General features: G+C 38.8%; 1 protein-coding gene across 1 annotated transcript in view; it reads left to right on the plus strand.

Moving 5' to 3' along the window:
* Nucleotides 1-12922, plus strand: part of LOC106053367 (uncharacterized) — a 32544-nt gene extending 19622 nt beyond the window's left edge. Inside the window, exons 14-19 of the mRNA XM_056017851.1 lie at nucleotides 1720-1807; nucleotides 3129-3232; nucleotides 5062-5196; nucleotides 8361-8459; nucleotides 10692-10764; nucleotides 12417-12922. Of these exons, the coding sequence (XP_055873826.1) occupies nucleotides 1720-1807; nucleotides 3129-3232; nucleotides 5062-5196; nucleotides 8361-8459; nucleotides 10692-10764; nucleotides 12417-12513 (596 nt within the window). The 3' untranslated portion in view covers nucleotides 12514-12922. The remainder of the gene's footprint in view (nucleotides 1-1719; nucleotides 1808-3128; nucleotides 3233-5061; nucleotides 5197-8360; nucleotides 8460-10691; nucleotides 10765-12416) is intronic.
* The last annotated feature ends 82 nt before the right edge of the window (nucleotides 12923-13004 follow it).

Below are 13004 nucleotides of genomic sequence, written 5' to 3' on the forward strand. Positions count from 1 at the left end.
TGTTTGATCTTATTTATTGTTTGATCTTATTTATTGTTTGATCTTTATTCATCGTTTGATCTTATTCATTGTTTGATCTTATTTATTGTTTGATCTTATTCATTGTTTGATCTTATTCATCGTTTGATCTTATTCATTGTTTGATGTTATTCATCGTTTGATCTTATTCATCGTTTGATCTTATTCATTGTTTGATCTTATTCATTGTTTGATCTTATTTATTGTTTGATCTTATTCATTGTTTGATCTTATTCATTGTTTGATCTTATTCATTGTTTGATCTTATTTATTGTTTGATCTTATTCATTGTTTGATCTTATTCATCGTTTGATCTTATTCATTGTTTGATCTTATTCATTGTTTGATCTTATTCATTGTTTGATCTTATTCATTGTTTGATCTTATTCATTGTTTGATCTTATTTATGGTTTGATCTTATTCATTGTTTGATCTTATTTATGGTTTGATCTTATTTATTGTTTGATCTTATTTATGGTTTGATCTTATTTATTGTTTGATCTTATTTATTGTTTGATCTTATTCATTGTTTGATCTTATTCATTGTTTGATCTTATTCATTGTTTGATCTTATTCATTGTTTGATCTTATTCATTGTTTGATCTTATTCATTATTTGATCTTATTTATTATTTGATCTTATTCATCGTTTGATCTTATTGTCGTACGACTAAAGTTTAATAAATAAATGGCAGCGCTGGCCAACATTATTACGCGACGAACATTTTATGTCATATAACCGCCTGTACTGGATCTAGATCAACGTTGGATCATTTTCATGTTATTCTTCTTCTTCTAGCCAGCTTTATTGCTGCTGAGCTGTGAGCTCTTTTGTAGACTGTGCCAAGGAATAAAAGTGTGCTGTTTTCTTCAGTTGTCCAGCACTGCAGTACAGGGTGTTGGTTATGTTGGGCTGTAGTGGCAGGGTTAGGGTTAACTTTTCATGTTAAGAAAGACGTCTTGTCATATACCTTTTTTTTTTCTTACACAAAAGTAGTGAACAAAATGATGTCAAATATTCAGGAGAATCTCCACTTTTTCTAACACAAGAAAAAATTACGTTAATGGAGACGGTTAACGAGGGTGTCAAATGACAAACATAGTAATCAATCGCTCTTACATTCCTCAAGTAATGTCAGATAGAGTTTTGTTGAATTAAAAAAAAAAAGTAAAGTTACACTTTTTAGACTTTGCGATCTTTCTGTGACCTATGGTTAACGAGGTTGTCATGTGACCAGCACAAAGACCAACAGCCTTTAATTTTTCCCAAACTAATGGTAGGTACCAATTAGAGCTTGATGGTCGTAGAGGCGCCATAAAGACCCGAAAAATCTCAGACTTCACCAGGATTCGAACCCGAGACTCTCCGGTTCGGAAGCCAAGCGCTTTGCCACTCAGCCACCGCGCCTCCGTGTGGACTCTCCTTTCAGACCTTGTGGTTTATAGGGCAGATGACGCAAAGCTCATCCGTGGCCCAAAATGTGGACTCTTGGGTTTCCTTAAAATCAAGAAAATTCAAAATCCTATCCTTTAACTGAGATTCAAACCATGGACCTCTCGGAAGCCAAGTGCTTTACAAATTCTCCTCCATTCCCCCATAACAACTTTACAGCATTAAACATATAAGCAGTAGTGCCATTACCTATTATAGGTATATCACTTTAAAATATTAGTGTAATGTTACTTTCTTTTCTGTTTCGAGGGCTCACGGCCCGCTTAGCCACTGTGAGTGAATGGAGTCCTTGGCATTGTGCGCAAGACTGCAATCAAAATAAACTCATAAGGACAAGGTATGTAGATCAAATTACTAAAAAAAACGTTGATTAGAGTGGGAGAACTAACTCACAAATAAACCCTGCACTCTATCCAGAAGAATTGAAGAAATTAATTGTAAATAATTGTAAATAAAATAAATGAGAAATGGACGAGCTCTCATCCAAATCACAAGAAAGATGACGCTTTCTATAAGCTATTCCCGACAAGACCAGCGTCTAATCTTTCGACTCAGGACCGGACACAACAGAATGCGACAACACATGTGAAATCTGCCCATGTGGAGTATCACCAGAGAATGCCGACCACGTCCTCCAATACTACCAAGAGACCCGTATAAGACACTGGCCCCAAAACACCCCAATAGAAAGAAAACTATATGGAGAGTTCCCTGATTTGGAAACCACTGCGCAATTCATCATATATTGGTCTAGTCATCTGAACACTCCAACATAACAATGAGAACGAAGAAGTTGATTAGACGCTTGGTTTAAATTTTCAAGGTTCAAAATTAATGAATGACTTTTGTAGAGGTCGATACACATTTTTCGAAATCTTTAATTAACAAAATCAAGACGCTACTTCAAAAAAGAAAAGAATAATGTCATTTGCGTGTCCCGAGGTTAATCTAGTCCTGCATGCTGATCAATAAATCTGCTAAGTCGTTGGTTTTCCTGGCTGATTCAGGCAACCCATTCCATGCTGTAAAAGCACTACGGTATTTGTACACAGTTTCCCAAGCAATTTAGCCACAATGACAGCTTATAGTATTTATAAATAGAATGCTATTGAGCCACAATGACAACGTGTAATATATATATTGCTGGCAGTACTATATTTTAGAACAGTGTTACCCAAACTGTATTCCGCGAAAACCTAGTGCCCCGCGAGGCGTGAGTAGGTGTTCCACGCACTACTTGAATAATTATCTAGTAGGCCATCACGTGAATTAATCTCTCTAATAAGCAAAGTGTTTCGCTAAATACTCAGAATGTGCGAAGTGCTCCGTTGGTGAAACAATACCTTAGAATATATAAATTGACAGAGATTAAGTCGCTGTGATATCTTATAATATATAAATGACATAAAATGTAGCCACTATGATGTCTTATAATTTATAAATTACAGGCAATATAGCCACTATGATGTCTTATAATTTATACATTACAGGCAATGTAGCCACTATGATGTCTTATAATTTATAAATTACAGGCAATGTAGCCACTATGATGTCTTATAGTTTATAAATTACAGGCAATGTAGCCACTATGATGTCTTATAGTTTATAAATTACATGCAATGTAGCCACTATGATGTCTTATAATTTATACATTACAGGCAATGTAGCCACTACGATGTAAGAAAAAAGCCAGTATGTAAGGAGCCACTTATCGAGGAAGGACAACCAGAAGCGTGCTACGTTCGTGAAATGTGCCCAGCCAGTGAGTTCTCTGTAAAAGTAAAGTAAAGTTCCCCTTTCAGACCTTGTGGTCTATAGGGCAGATGATGTAAAGGTCATCTGTTTCTGTGGCCTACGGTTAACGAGGGTGTCATGTGGCCGGAACAATGAACAACCGCCTTTACTTGTCCCCAACTAACGTTAGGTGCCCATTGGAGCTTGGTGGACTCAGAGACGCCCGAAGATCCTGAAGTTAAAAATCCCAATCTTCACCAGGATTCGAAACCCGGACCCCGGTTCGGTAGCCAAGCGCTTTACCGCTCAGCCACCGCGCCTCATAACTCTGTTGGTATACGTTTTTTCTCCCATTAGAGCTGGGTGGACTCAGAGGCGCCCGAAGATCCTGAAGTTAAAAATCAGTCTTCACCATGATTCGAACCCCGGACCCCCGGTTCGGTAGCCAAGCGCTTTACCACTCATAACTCTGTCTGACTGTCTGGTAAAAAAAAGTTGGTACACGTTTTTTTCTCCTACTTCCCATCTCAGATCCAGATGAAATTTCGCACAATCTTTTCTTCTACCTGACAACACAGGAATCAACAAAAGAAAACAAAACTAATTAATTAATTAACTATTGGTAATTAACTATTTTGTTTGGTATCTTGAACAAGGGAAAGAAATTGTAATTGACTGAGGTGGTGGTATAAGTTGAATGAGTCCCCTTTATACTTTGTAGACTTAAAATTTTATAAACTAACCAGATAACTATAAAACATTATATTTTCATAAGCACTTCCCTGGCACGGTGGTTAGTGTATTACCTTGAGGAGGAGACCTGTCTTATGTTATCTGTTCCTGTTTTTTTTTTTTTTGAACTCTGGAGGGGTCTTTATGTAGCTGGTATGTTTCTTGGCGCGAGTTCTCCATCCGGTTTCCTCATGTTATGGCACCAGAAATGTTTCTGTTTCCTTTCTCAAGTATTTAGCAGATTTCCTGTTGTCTTTGTCAGCGTTCAGGTTTCTCTTGCATAAGTGACTCTTTGTGATGGGTTTGTAAATAGTTTTCTGTGTAGTGATAAGTATTACAATTAAAGTTTTTAAAAAAGTAAAAGTATCCTTTTCAGGGCGGATTATGTAACGCTCATCTGTTTCTATGGCTGAAGGTTTTATGTGGCCTGCACAAAGACCCGACGTATGTCAACTAACCATTACATTTGTGTGGACTCAGAGGCGTCATAAAAATTTGGAATTTAAAAATCCTAATCTTTACAAAGGGGCGCGGTGGCATAGTGGTTAAGCGCTTAAATTCCAAACCTGTGGTCCTGTGTTATAATCTCGGTGAAGATTGGAATTTTTTATTTCGGGATTTTTAAAATTCTTATTACTCTTGTGGGATGAAGGGCAGTGGTAAAGCGATTGGTTACTGATCCGAAAGGTTTCGATTCAAGCTGGAGTCCTGGTGAAAATTTAAAAAAAAAGAGATTAGTTTCCCTTTCAGACCTTGCGGTCTATAGGGCTGATGATGTAAAAATCAACCGTTTCTTCGACCAACGGTTAACGAGCAGGGTGTCATGTGGCCAGCACAACGACCGACCGCCTTTACTTTCCCAAACTATATTCAGGTACCCATTAGAGCTGGACAAGTTGAAACTTTATTATTTACTGTACCTAACAAAATATGAATCAATTTAAAAATTATCCAGTTCGTCAATTAATTATTTGTAATTAATTATTTAGTTTGATATCAAATAAGAGAAATAAGTTCTACATTTTTTAAATATAAAGTTGTAAGTTCGGAGTTCTTTCCCTTAGAAAAGTTTTTTTTTTTAAAGGATTTTTTAAAATTTTCCTTGTTTTTATTGTACCTTCCCAGAATGCCCTTCATTCACCTGGGGCTTAAACTGTTACCAGAACTGTAGCAAGTGTTACCAGCCCTGTAATAAATTCAATGGAACCTGTTCTCAGTGCAAAGCTGGCTACAAGAACGCGAAGTATGGCTGTAATCAAAGTAAGATGTAATAGACGCGCTAAGTCAGTGTTTCCCAAACTGTAAATAGGTGTCCCACTAACTACTGGAATAATTAACCGGTAGGCCACCACGTGAGTTAATCTCTCTAAAAAATAGGAAAAGTATTCCGCTAAATACTCAGAAAGTGCGAAGTGTTCCGTTAATGGAAAAGTTTGGGAAACACTGTGCTAAGTTAAATAAGTAAAACGCTGGGCCGTTCCCATCATACGTTAATAGCTTACATGTTATAGCTTGTGTCTATTGTAGGCCGTACATAGTTCGTCCATTGTGGTTCGATGATGGGCATCAGGGAACACAGGCAGAGCCATGTACAGAGAAATGACTACGCCTAACAAACTGGACAGTATTAACTTCCTCCCCCGCAAAGAACAATCTTCCAACTAAGAACAGGACACACACCACTATTAAATTACCACCTGAACAAAATAAACTCCACACAACTCCCCCTTTGCAGACACTGCGCCCACCCCTTCGAAACCATAAACCATATCCTCTTTGAATGCCCCTCCCTAATCCACCTTAGGCAGACCCTACTTCCACTTCAGCCCAACATAACCAACACCCTGTACGGCAGTGCTGAACATCTGAAGAAAGCAGCAAACTATTTTTCCTTGGCACAGTCTGCAAAAGAGCTCACAGCTCAGCAGCAATAAAGCTGGCTAGAAGAAGAAGAAGAAGAAGTGGTTCGATGATGACCACATTTGTCATCCAGGGGGCTAAGGTCCTTGCACTGGAGTTTTGTGCCTCCTCGTGTGGCTGGTGAGACCTTTGTGAGACCGGAATGTTCGGTTACACACTGGGGCAGGTTATTCCAGCTGGAGCTAGTGTCATTGGCTTTGATGTTGTTGGTTTTTTCTCTGACGCGTTTCATCTGTCGGCGTAGGCAGTGAAGGCCATAAAGACTTTTAGGAATAATGGCTGCCTGGTCGTAGGGTATGCGCTCTGGACTGACGAATGACGTTTTCAGGGCTCGAATTCTGCCCATCGCCTCACTCCCCCACCCCACCCCTGTTGTGAAAGAGCTTTGGTCCATGAGGTAATAATCGTCAACTCTAAAGGAATATCCGAAAAATGTCAAAGAAATAATGAAATGTTGTAATAGGAAACAATCAAATTATGTAATGACATGAAACTGAGAGTCTCTCTTTGGACATTGATGTGTTGAGATGAGTGACTGGGTGGAACAAACCGCTTGGCTCTCTTTCAAGGGGGCTTGAGTTCGAATCCTGACTCGAGCTGAGTTGTATTTGCTGAGCCCCATAAATTCAGCAATGGAACCGTCTCACCCAAGGTTACGAAAGAGATTGGGACCAGCGTGTACTGAGCATGCTATGGAATAAAAAAAATGTGAAATAAAAAAAAAAATACTTAACGCGCTTGGCTTAGACAGGAAGATGGTAAAGCTGATGAATTAGTCTGCATTGTAGATATACCTGCTGTACTAAATGCTATAGTGGCTTAGCTAGGGTGGGGTCAAAATATGAAAACTCCCCGAGCCCCCACTACAAGGAGTTCCCACTAATGAGAGTCCGAAATTATTTCTTTTGGCATTAAACATTACGCCATTATCTCATGTCATGATGTCGAATGTCATAATGCAGGGGCCCCTAAAGAGATCAAGCCCTTGTCCCCCGAATTCCTAGCTATGCCACTGAGATGTTACATTACATTAGCTTCATTAGGCTATAGTACACACATATGCATCTTTAGTTATTCCACCATTTTCCAATGATGGCCATAGTCGTCGCCCTGGGGGCTGAGGGATTTGTACTGTATAGTGTGAGCCTCCTTGTGTGGCTGGTCACTCTTATATAATATAAATGATATCACAACTAAAACTAACGCTGTATGAAGCTATGAGCGTTTCGATAATAGTTCTTCTTTTTTTAGATCAGCTTCGGATGTAGTTATCATTAAAAATTAATTTAGTAGTTCATCTGTCAGTTCATTCGTGTCTTTAAAATGGAAAAATTCCACATCCACTTGTTCTTACTCGTTCAGTGTGAATTATTTTGATCGAAAAATTGAGTTTTCCTAAACGCATAAAAATCTTCAATTTGGTTAAGAGTTGCTAAAAGTAATGTAACATTTTATTATATTATAAGGTTTATATATATTTGATTTTAATTTTAAAGAAAATAGGTCTCCACCAGTGCTAGCGAAGTTAATCTCTGAGTGTAACTTTTGATTGAAAGAGTTTAGAAATTTTTAAAATCATCTCTACGTTGTTGTTTTTTTTAATTAGACATTTAATAGCTAAAACTTTTTACGAATACTTTTTTATTTCAATTTTTTTTACAAAAGGAAGTACCCCTCTTTGCGATTTATGGGTCATCTGTTTCTGCAACACACCGTCAGCACACTGACCAGCTGCTTTTAATTTTCCCTAACTAATGTCAGGTACCCTTAGATGGACTCAAGGGCATCCTTAGATATACACCAAAATTGAGTTTAGGTTATTCATGAAACTCTACTAATGGTCTGTGGCCACTAGTTTGCCCATCACTGGTCTAGATCTATTACACATTTAATTACATAACTGATCCAAACTAATTGATAAAATAACACTTAATATAAACTTTTCTTTCTAAAAACAGTATTTCTTTACTAAGAAGGCGCCATTATCCCGGTGATTATTAGAAAAGCTTTTATCTAACAACCAGGCGTGGACATAGGGCTCTTCACCCCTTTACACATAACAGACAGATCTTAGTATCTACTTTCGTTGATTGGTAGCAGCCAAAGGTCCCCTCTCAGACCTTGAGATCTATGGGTTAGATGATGTAACGGTTATCTGTTTCTGCGGCGTATGGTTATCGAGGGTGTCTTGTGGCCAGCACAACGACCAACCATCTTTCCTTTATCTAAAACTATTGTCAGCTACACATTGCAGCTGGGTGGACTCAGAGGCATGCTAAAATTCCCAAAATAAAAAATCCCAGTCTTTGATTGGCTCGCCACTGTCAAATATACGCCGATTATTATTTTTTTTAATTGCACTGTTCTAGACATTTTATCAATTTAACGTCTTGCGGTGTATTTATTTGCTAAAACTTAGAAACAGCTTTATTAAATTATTAACTCTAGGCAAATTATGAAAGTGTATTCACATTTGAATCAAGTCTACTTCCTTGTGTACACAGGTTGTGAACTATTTGAATTCGGCCAGGACTGTACGGGCAATTGTCTGACCAAGTGTGACGGAGAAGACTGTTATGATCGAGTAACGGGCGAGTGCAATAGTAAGCCAAGAACACATACTTATTTTTTTGTAGAGTTTCTAAAAAGAGTTTATCCGATGGTCATTTGGACCAAATGGGAAGGATTTTGCACGGAGGCCAGAAATTAGAGACTTGTGCCCCAAGGTGCCCATAATTTAATCACATCCTTTTATTGTGGGGTCAAGATTCTTTGCGCTAAGTGCGGTTCGCCCCTGCTCGGCGAGACCAGAGGCCGAACATTACAAGGGATTCCTTCATATTTCTATAGTAAACCGCTACTAACTGTGATAAGGCCACTACCACAGTGTTTCGATCCTCGTGATGAGTCTCGGTTGGACAGGGTTAGCAAGCCTTTTCCTTTTCCTAAAGGAGTAGCCTACATCCTTGAACTTTGGTTTAAAAACATACATAGAGAGGGAGACGAGTTTGTTTCAGGATCCAAAATTAGTCTTTCACTCCATAAGCTTCAAGCTTCATATTAAGTCTATTTTTAAGAGTTCATGATTAAATTTGAATTGCAAAGTGTATTATTGCCTGATCTATTCATGATTTTCACTTGCGGGTCAAATTATTTTAATTCGTGATAAATTAATTCTTTTACTTTTTCAACATTTCTGGCATACATTGGACATTGATTATCAGATTTATCTTTTGGAAATAAGAGGATATATTCAACACCCGATTCAATAGTAACACATATATTAAGATTTTACTATATAATTAGTTGACCTCTGTGATAAACTTTTTTACAAAGCTTATATCAACTCACTCTGTTAGTCTGGTCAAACGTTTGTGCACGCTATTTCTCCCTTATCCTATCTCGGATTAAGCTAAAATTTTGCACATATATTTCTTTTACCTGACAACATTAAATAAATAAAAAATTTAACTAATTAGTTAAATAAATATTGGTAATTAACTTTTTTTTTTTTTTTTTTGGTTTCTTGAAAGATGGAAAGATTTTGTGGTGGTATAAGTTGAATTAGTCCCCTTGAGGACTCTTAATCACTGAGAGAACATTTTTTATGCATTTAAAAAACGATAATGTAAACATTCACAAAGGTACTCCCTTCTTCACACCGCCTTTCACAACTAGTCCAGACAAGTGGTCGAGAGGCTAAGTACGCTTGAACTTGGCTTGGCTTGGCTACCTATGAAGAGGGCTCGGTGTTCGACACCCGACTCGAGTTGTGTTTACTGAGCACCTAAAGGCAGCACGGAAAACCTTCTCCCAGATACCCCCCCCCTCCCAACTGGTCCACAAATGAGATTGGACCATAGCGCACTAAGCATGCTATAAGAATGAAGGTCATCATCACCATCATCAAACTCCATTAGAGTGAGGGCTTGAGAGGCTCAAATCCTCTCTTGCAAAAGCCCTGGACAGAAACCCTGCTGTCTTGCGTAGTGCATAAATGTCGCCATACAGGTCGAGAATTTTAGGTTTCCCAGACCTGTCGAGACGGAGATCAGCAAGTCTGGGGCAGTCAAACAGAATATGAGGCACGTTTCCTCTTCTTCCCCGCAGCGGGGGCACCGTGAGTCAAAATTTTGCCATAGCCGCGAGAAATATGAGCCAACAGGACAGTGGCCTGTCCTGCACTGTGCTATAATAGCTTGCTCAGGCCTGGACAGCCTCCACCACGGGGAAGTGCGGTCAGGGCGCCTCATGCGCTCCCAGACTCCACGGGCTTTTTTGGGACTTGTCCCAGCACTCAAACAACTTTTCCATTTCTGTTTTTTTGTATTATAGTCAGGGCTTGATGAAAGCTTACAGCCTGATCAGTGGGTGGAATTTGCCCTACCTGGTGGGCCAAAGAGTCTGCGATTGTGTTGCCAGTCACACCTATGTGACTCGGTACCCACTGCATTATTACAGGGGTGCCATAGCGTTTTTTGATGTTATGTGAAGCCATGATGACAGTGTTGATATTGGGGGGCCATGGTCTGGGGCTTTGCAAAGCCTGTAGTACAGATTTAAAGAATGAAGGTAGCGTTATATAAAAGCTATAATTATATGAAGTGATAGGATTATAGCGCACTGAGGAAGCAAAAATCTTAACAAAAACAATTGGTAAAAATATTTCTAATCGCACAGATTTATTATGTCTCGATCGATATCGTATAACGTTATATGACTAATCCAAATTAAATATTACAATTACACTTAACATAAGCTTTGTTTTTTTTGTTTTTTGTTGTTTTTTTTAAGTATTTTTTTTTAAATGTTTTTCTTGATTTTGTCTTTTCCAGCTTCGAAAATCTATTTTGTCGTTATATTTCTGCTGGCTCTTGTCATACCATGCTGTGCTGTATTATGTTCCGGGTAAGTGCTTTAAAGCAGAGGCGTCGCTAGGGTTGGTGTCACCAGTGCGGTTAGCTAATGGTGCCACCTCTACCCATATCATCCCTTTACCAATGAAATGTGTCATTGGTCTGTGTTTTGTTGTTGACACATAACGGACCCTCACCTTCAAGGAAGTCCAGTAGGGAATTGGCGCCTTTATCCTGGTGATAGTTAGAAAAGCTTTAATCCAACAACCGGACGTGGACATAAGGCTCTTCACCCCTTTACGTATAACAGACAGAACTTATTATCTACATTCATTGATTGGTAGCAGCCTAAAGGTCCCCTCTCAGACCTTGCATCTATGGGTTAGATGATGTAAAGGTCATCTGTTTCTGCGGCCCATGGTTATCGAGTGTGTCTTGTGGCCAGCACAACGACCAACCATCTTTCCTTTTTCTAAAACTATTGTCAGCTACCCATTTCAGCTGGGTGGACTCAGAGGCATGCTAAAACTCCCAAAATTAAACATCCCAGTATTTGATTGGCTCGCCACTGTCAAATATGCGCCGACTGTTTTTTTTTTAATGACATTGTTCTAGACATTTTATCAATTTAACGTCTTGCGGTGTATCAGCATTTAGCAACAATTCCGCCTCCCTAACTTACAAGAAGATGGACGTTTCCCTTTCAGATCCTGCAATCTATAGTGCAGATGATAATAAGGTTATCTGTTTCTTTGGACAGCCTATTCCCCAGCTCAAGTTAGGTACCCATTAGAGTTGGGTAGACTCAGGGTCGGCCTAAAAATACCGAAATTTAAAATCCGAGTCTTCACCGAGATTCGAACCCAAGACCGCAGGTTCGAAAGCAAAGCATGTTTTAAGAAATAGAATAAAGGTTTGAGTACTTTGAAAATGCATAAAAATAAAGTCTGGATTCATATGAGGCGCCCAACCGCGTCTACCATTGTGGGTGCTTACCAGGCCTGACCAAACACAGTGCAAGAAGGGCCACTGTCTTGTTGGTTTATACTTCGCACGGTTCGTCTGAACTTTAACTCACGGTGCCCCACCCCACTGCGGGGGTGGAAGAAAAAAACCGTATCTCATATTCGAACGTATCTCCTATTCGACTGCCCTAGACTAGGTACACTTACTGATGTTCGTCTCAACAGGTCTAGGTAGCCACAAGTTCTTGAACAGTATTGTTACATTCATGCAAAACAGCAGGGTTTCAACCCAGAGTTATTGGAAAAGAGAATTTGAGCCCCGTATTACTTCCGGCTCTAAACCCCATTGGACTTTGGCGATACTGAAGATCAACGCATATATTAAATATCTGTATAAATTTAGATCTAGGTATTTAAATCTAATGGGACGCGGTGGCTGAGTAGTTAAGTGCTTGGCTTCCAAACCTGGGGTCCTGGGTTCGAATCTCGGTGAAGACTGGATTTTGAATTTGGCATCTTTAGGGCGACCCTGAGTCCACCCAATTCTAAAGGGTACCTGACTTTAGTTGGGAAAAGTAAAAGCGACTGGCCGTTGTGCTGGCCACATGACACCCTGCTCGTTAACCGTGGTCTGAAAAAGAACTTTACTTTTTCTTTCTTTTTTTATAAATCTATTTACGACCTTTTTTTTTATTAAAATGAAGACGTATAATCATGGACTTCATTTCCTTATTCCCAGGAAATCCAAGTCCTACAGCTTTGCTGAGGATGTCGAGTTTAATGATGGTCCTGCCTTTGAGACTGTGTTAAATATTCCAGACCGTTCTACGATTTAGGGCTGAGCTTCTGTAATATTCTATACTTCCACAACCTGACACACAGACGGGTACTGATTATTGATAAGATAGCACAGCTTTGCCTGGATGACTAGTGCAGCTGTTGCGACTGACCGAGACATTTAGAATTGAAATATGCATGCAGAAAAGACTAGATAGAAATTGTTTGGTTTGTTACAATGTAGCTTAAAGTTTAATACATTATTGTTTAGATAGGATATGAAAGAGAATGCACATTTGTATGTAAAGGCGTCTATAAAAGTCTTGAGATGTATTCTTTACAAGTTAGCATATTTGTATTTTCCTTGCCAAATAGAAGAAAATAATTTGAAATTCCCTAGAGTGTCATGAAAATAAATGATTTCTTATTTATTACTGTTTCAATGATATAAAATTTTTTGAAAATCAATACTGTTTTGATGTTCTTTGTTTGTTGTTGTTTTTTAGCGGCCCCCGAAAGGGGAAAAGACGCTATTAGTTTTGTGCGAAAT

This window comes from Biomphalaria glabrata, chromosome 18 (assembly GCF_947242115.1).
Source record: "Biomphalaria glabrata chromosome 18, xgBioGlab47.1, whole genome shotgun sequence".
Taxonomy (NCBI): Eukaryota; Metazoa; Mollusca; class Gastropoda; family Planorbidae; genus Biomphalaria; species Biomphalaria glabrata.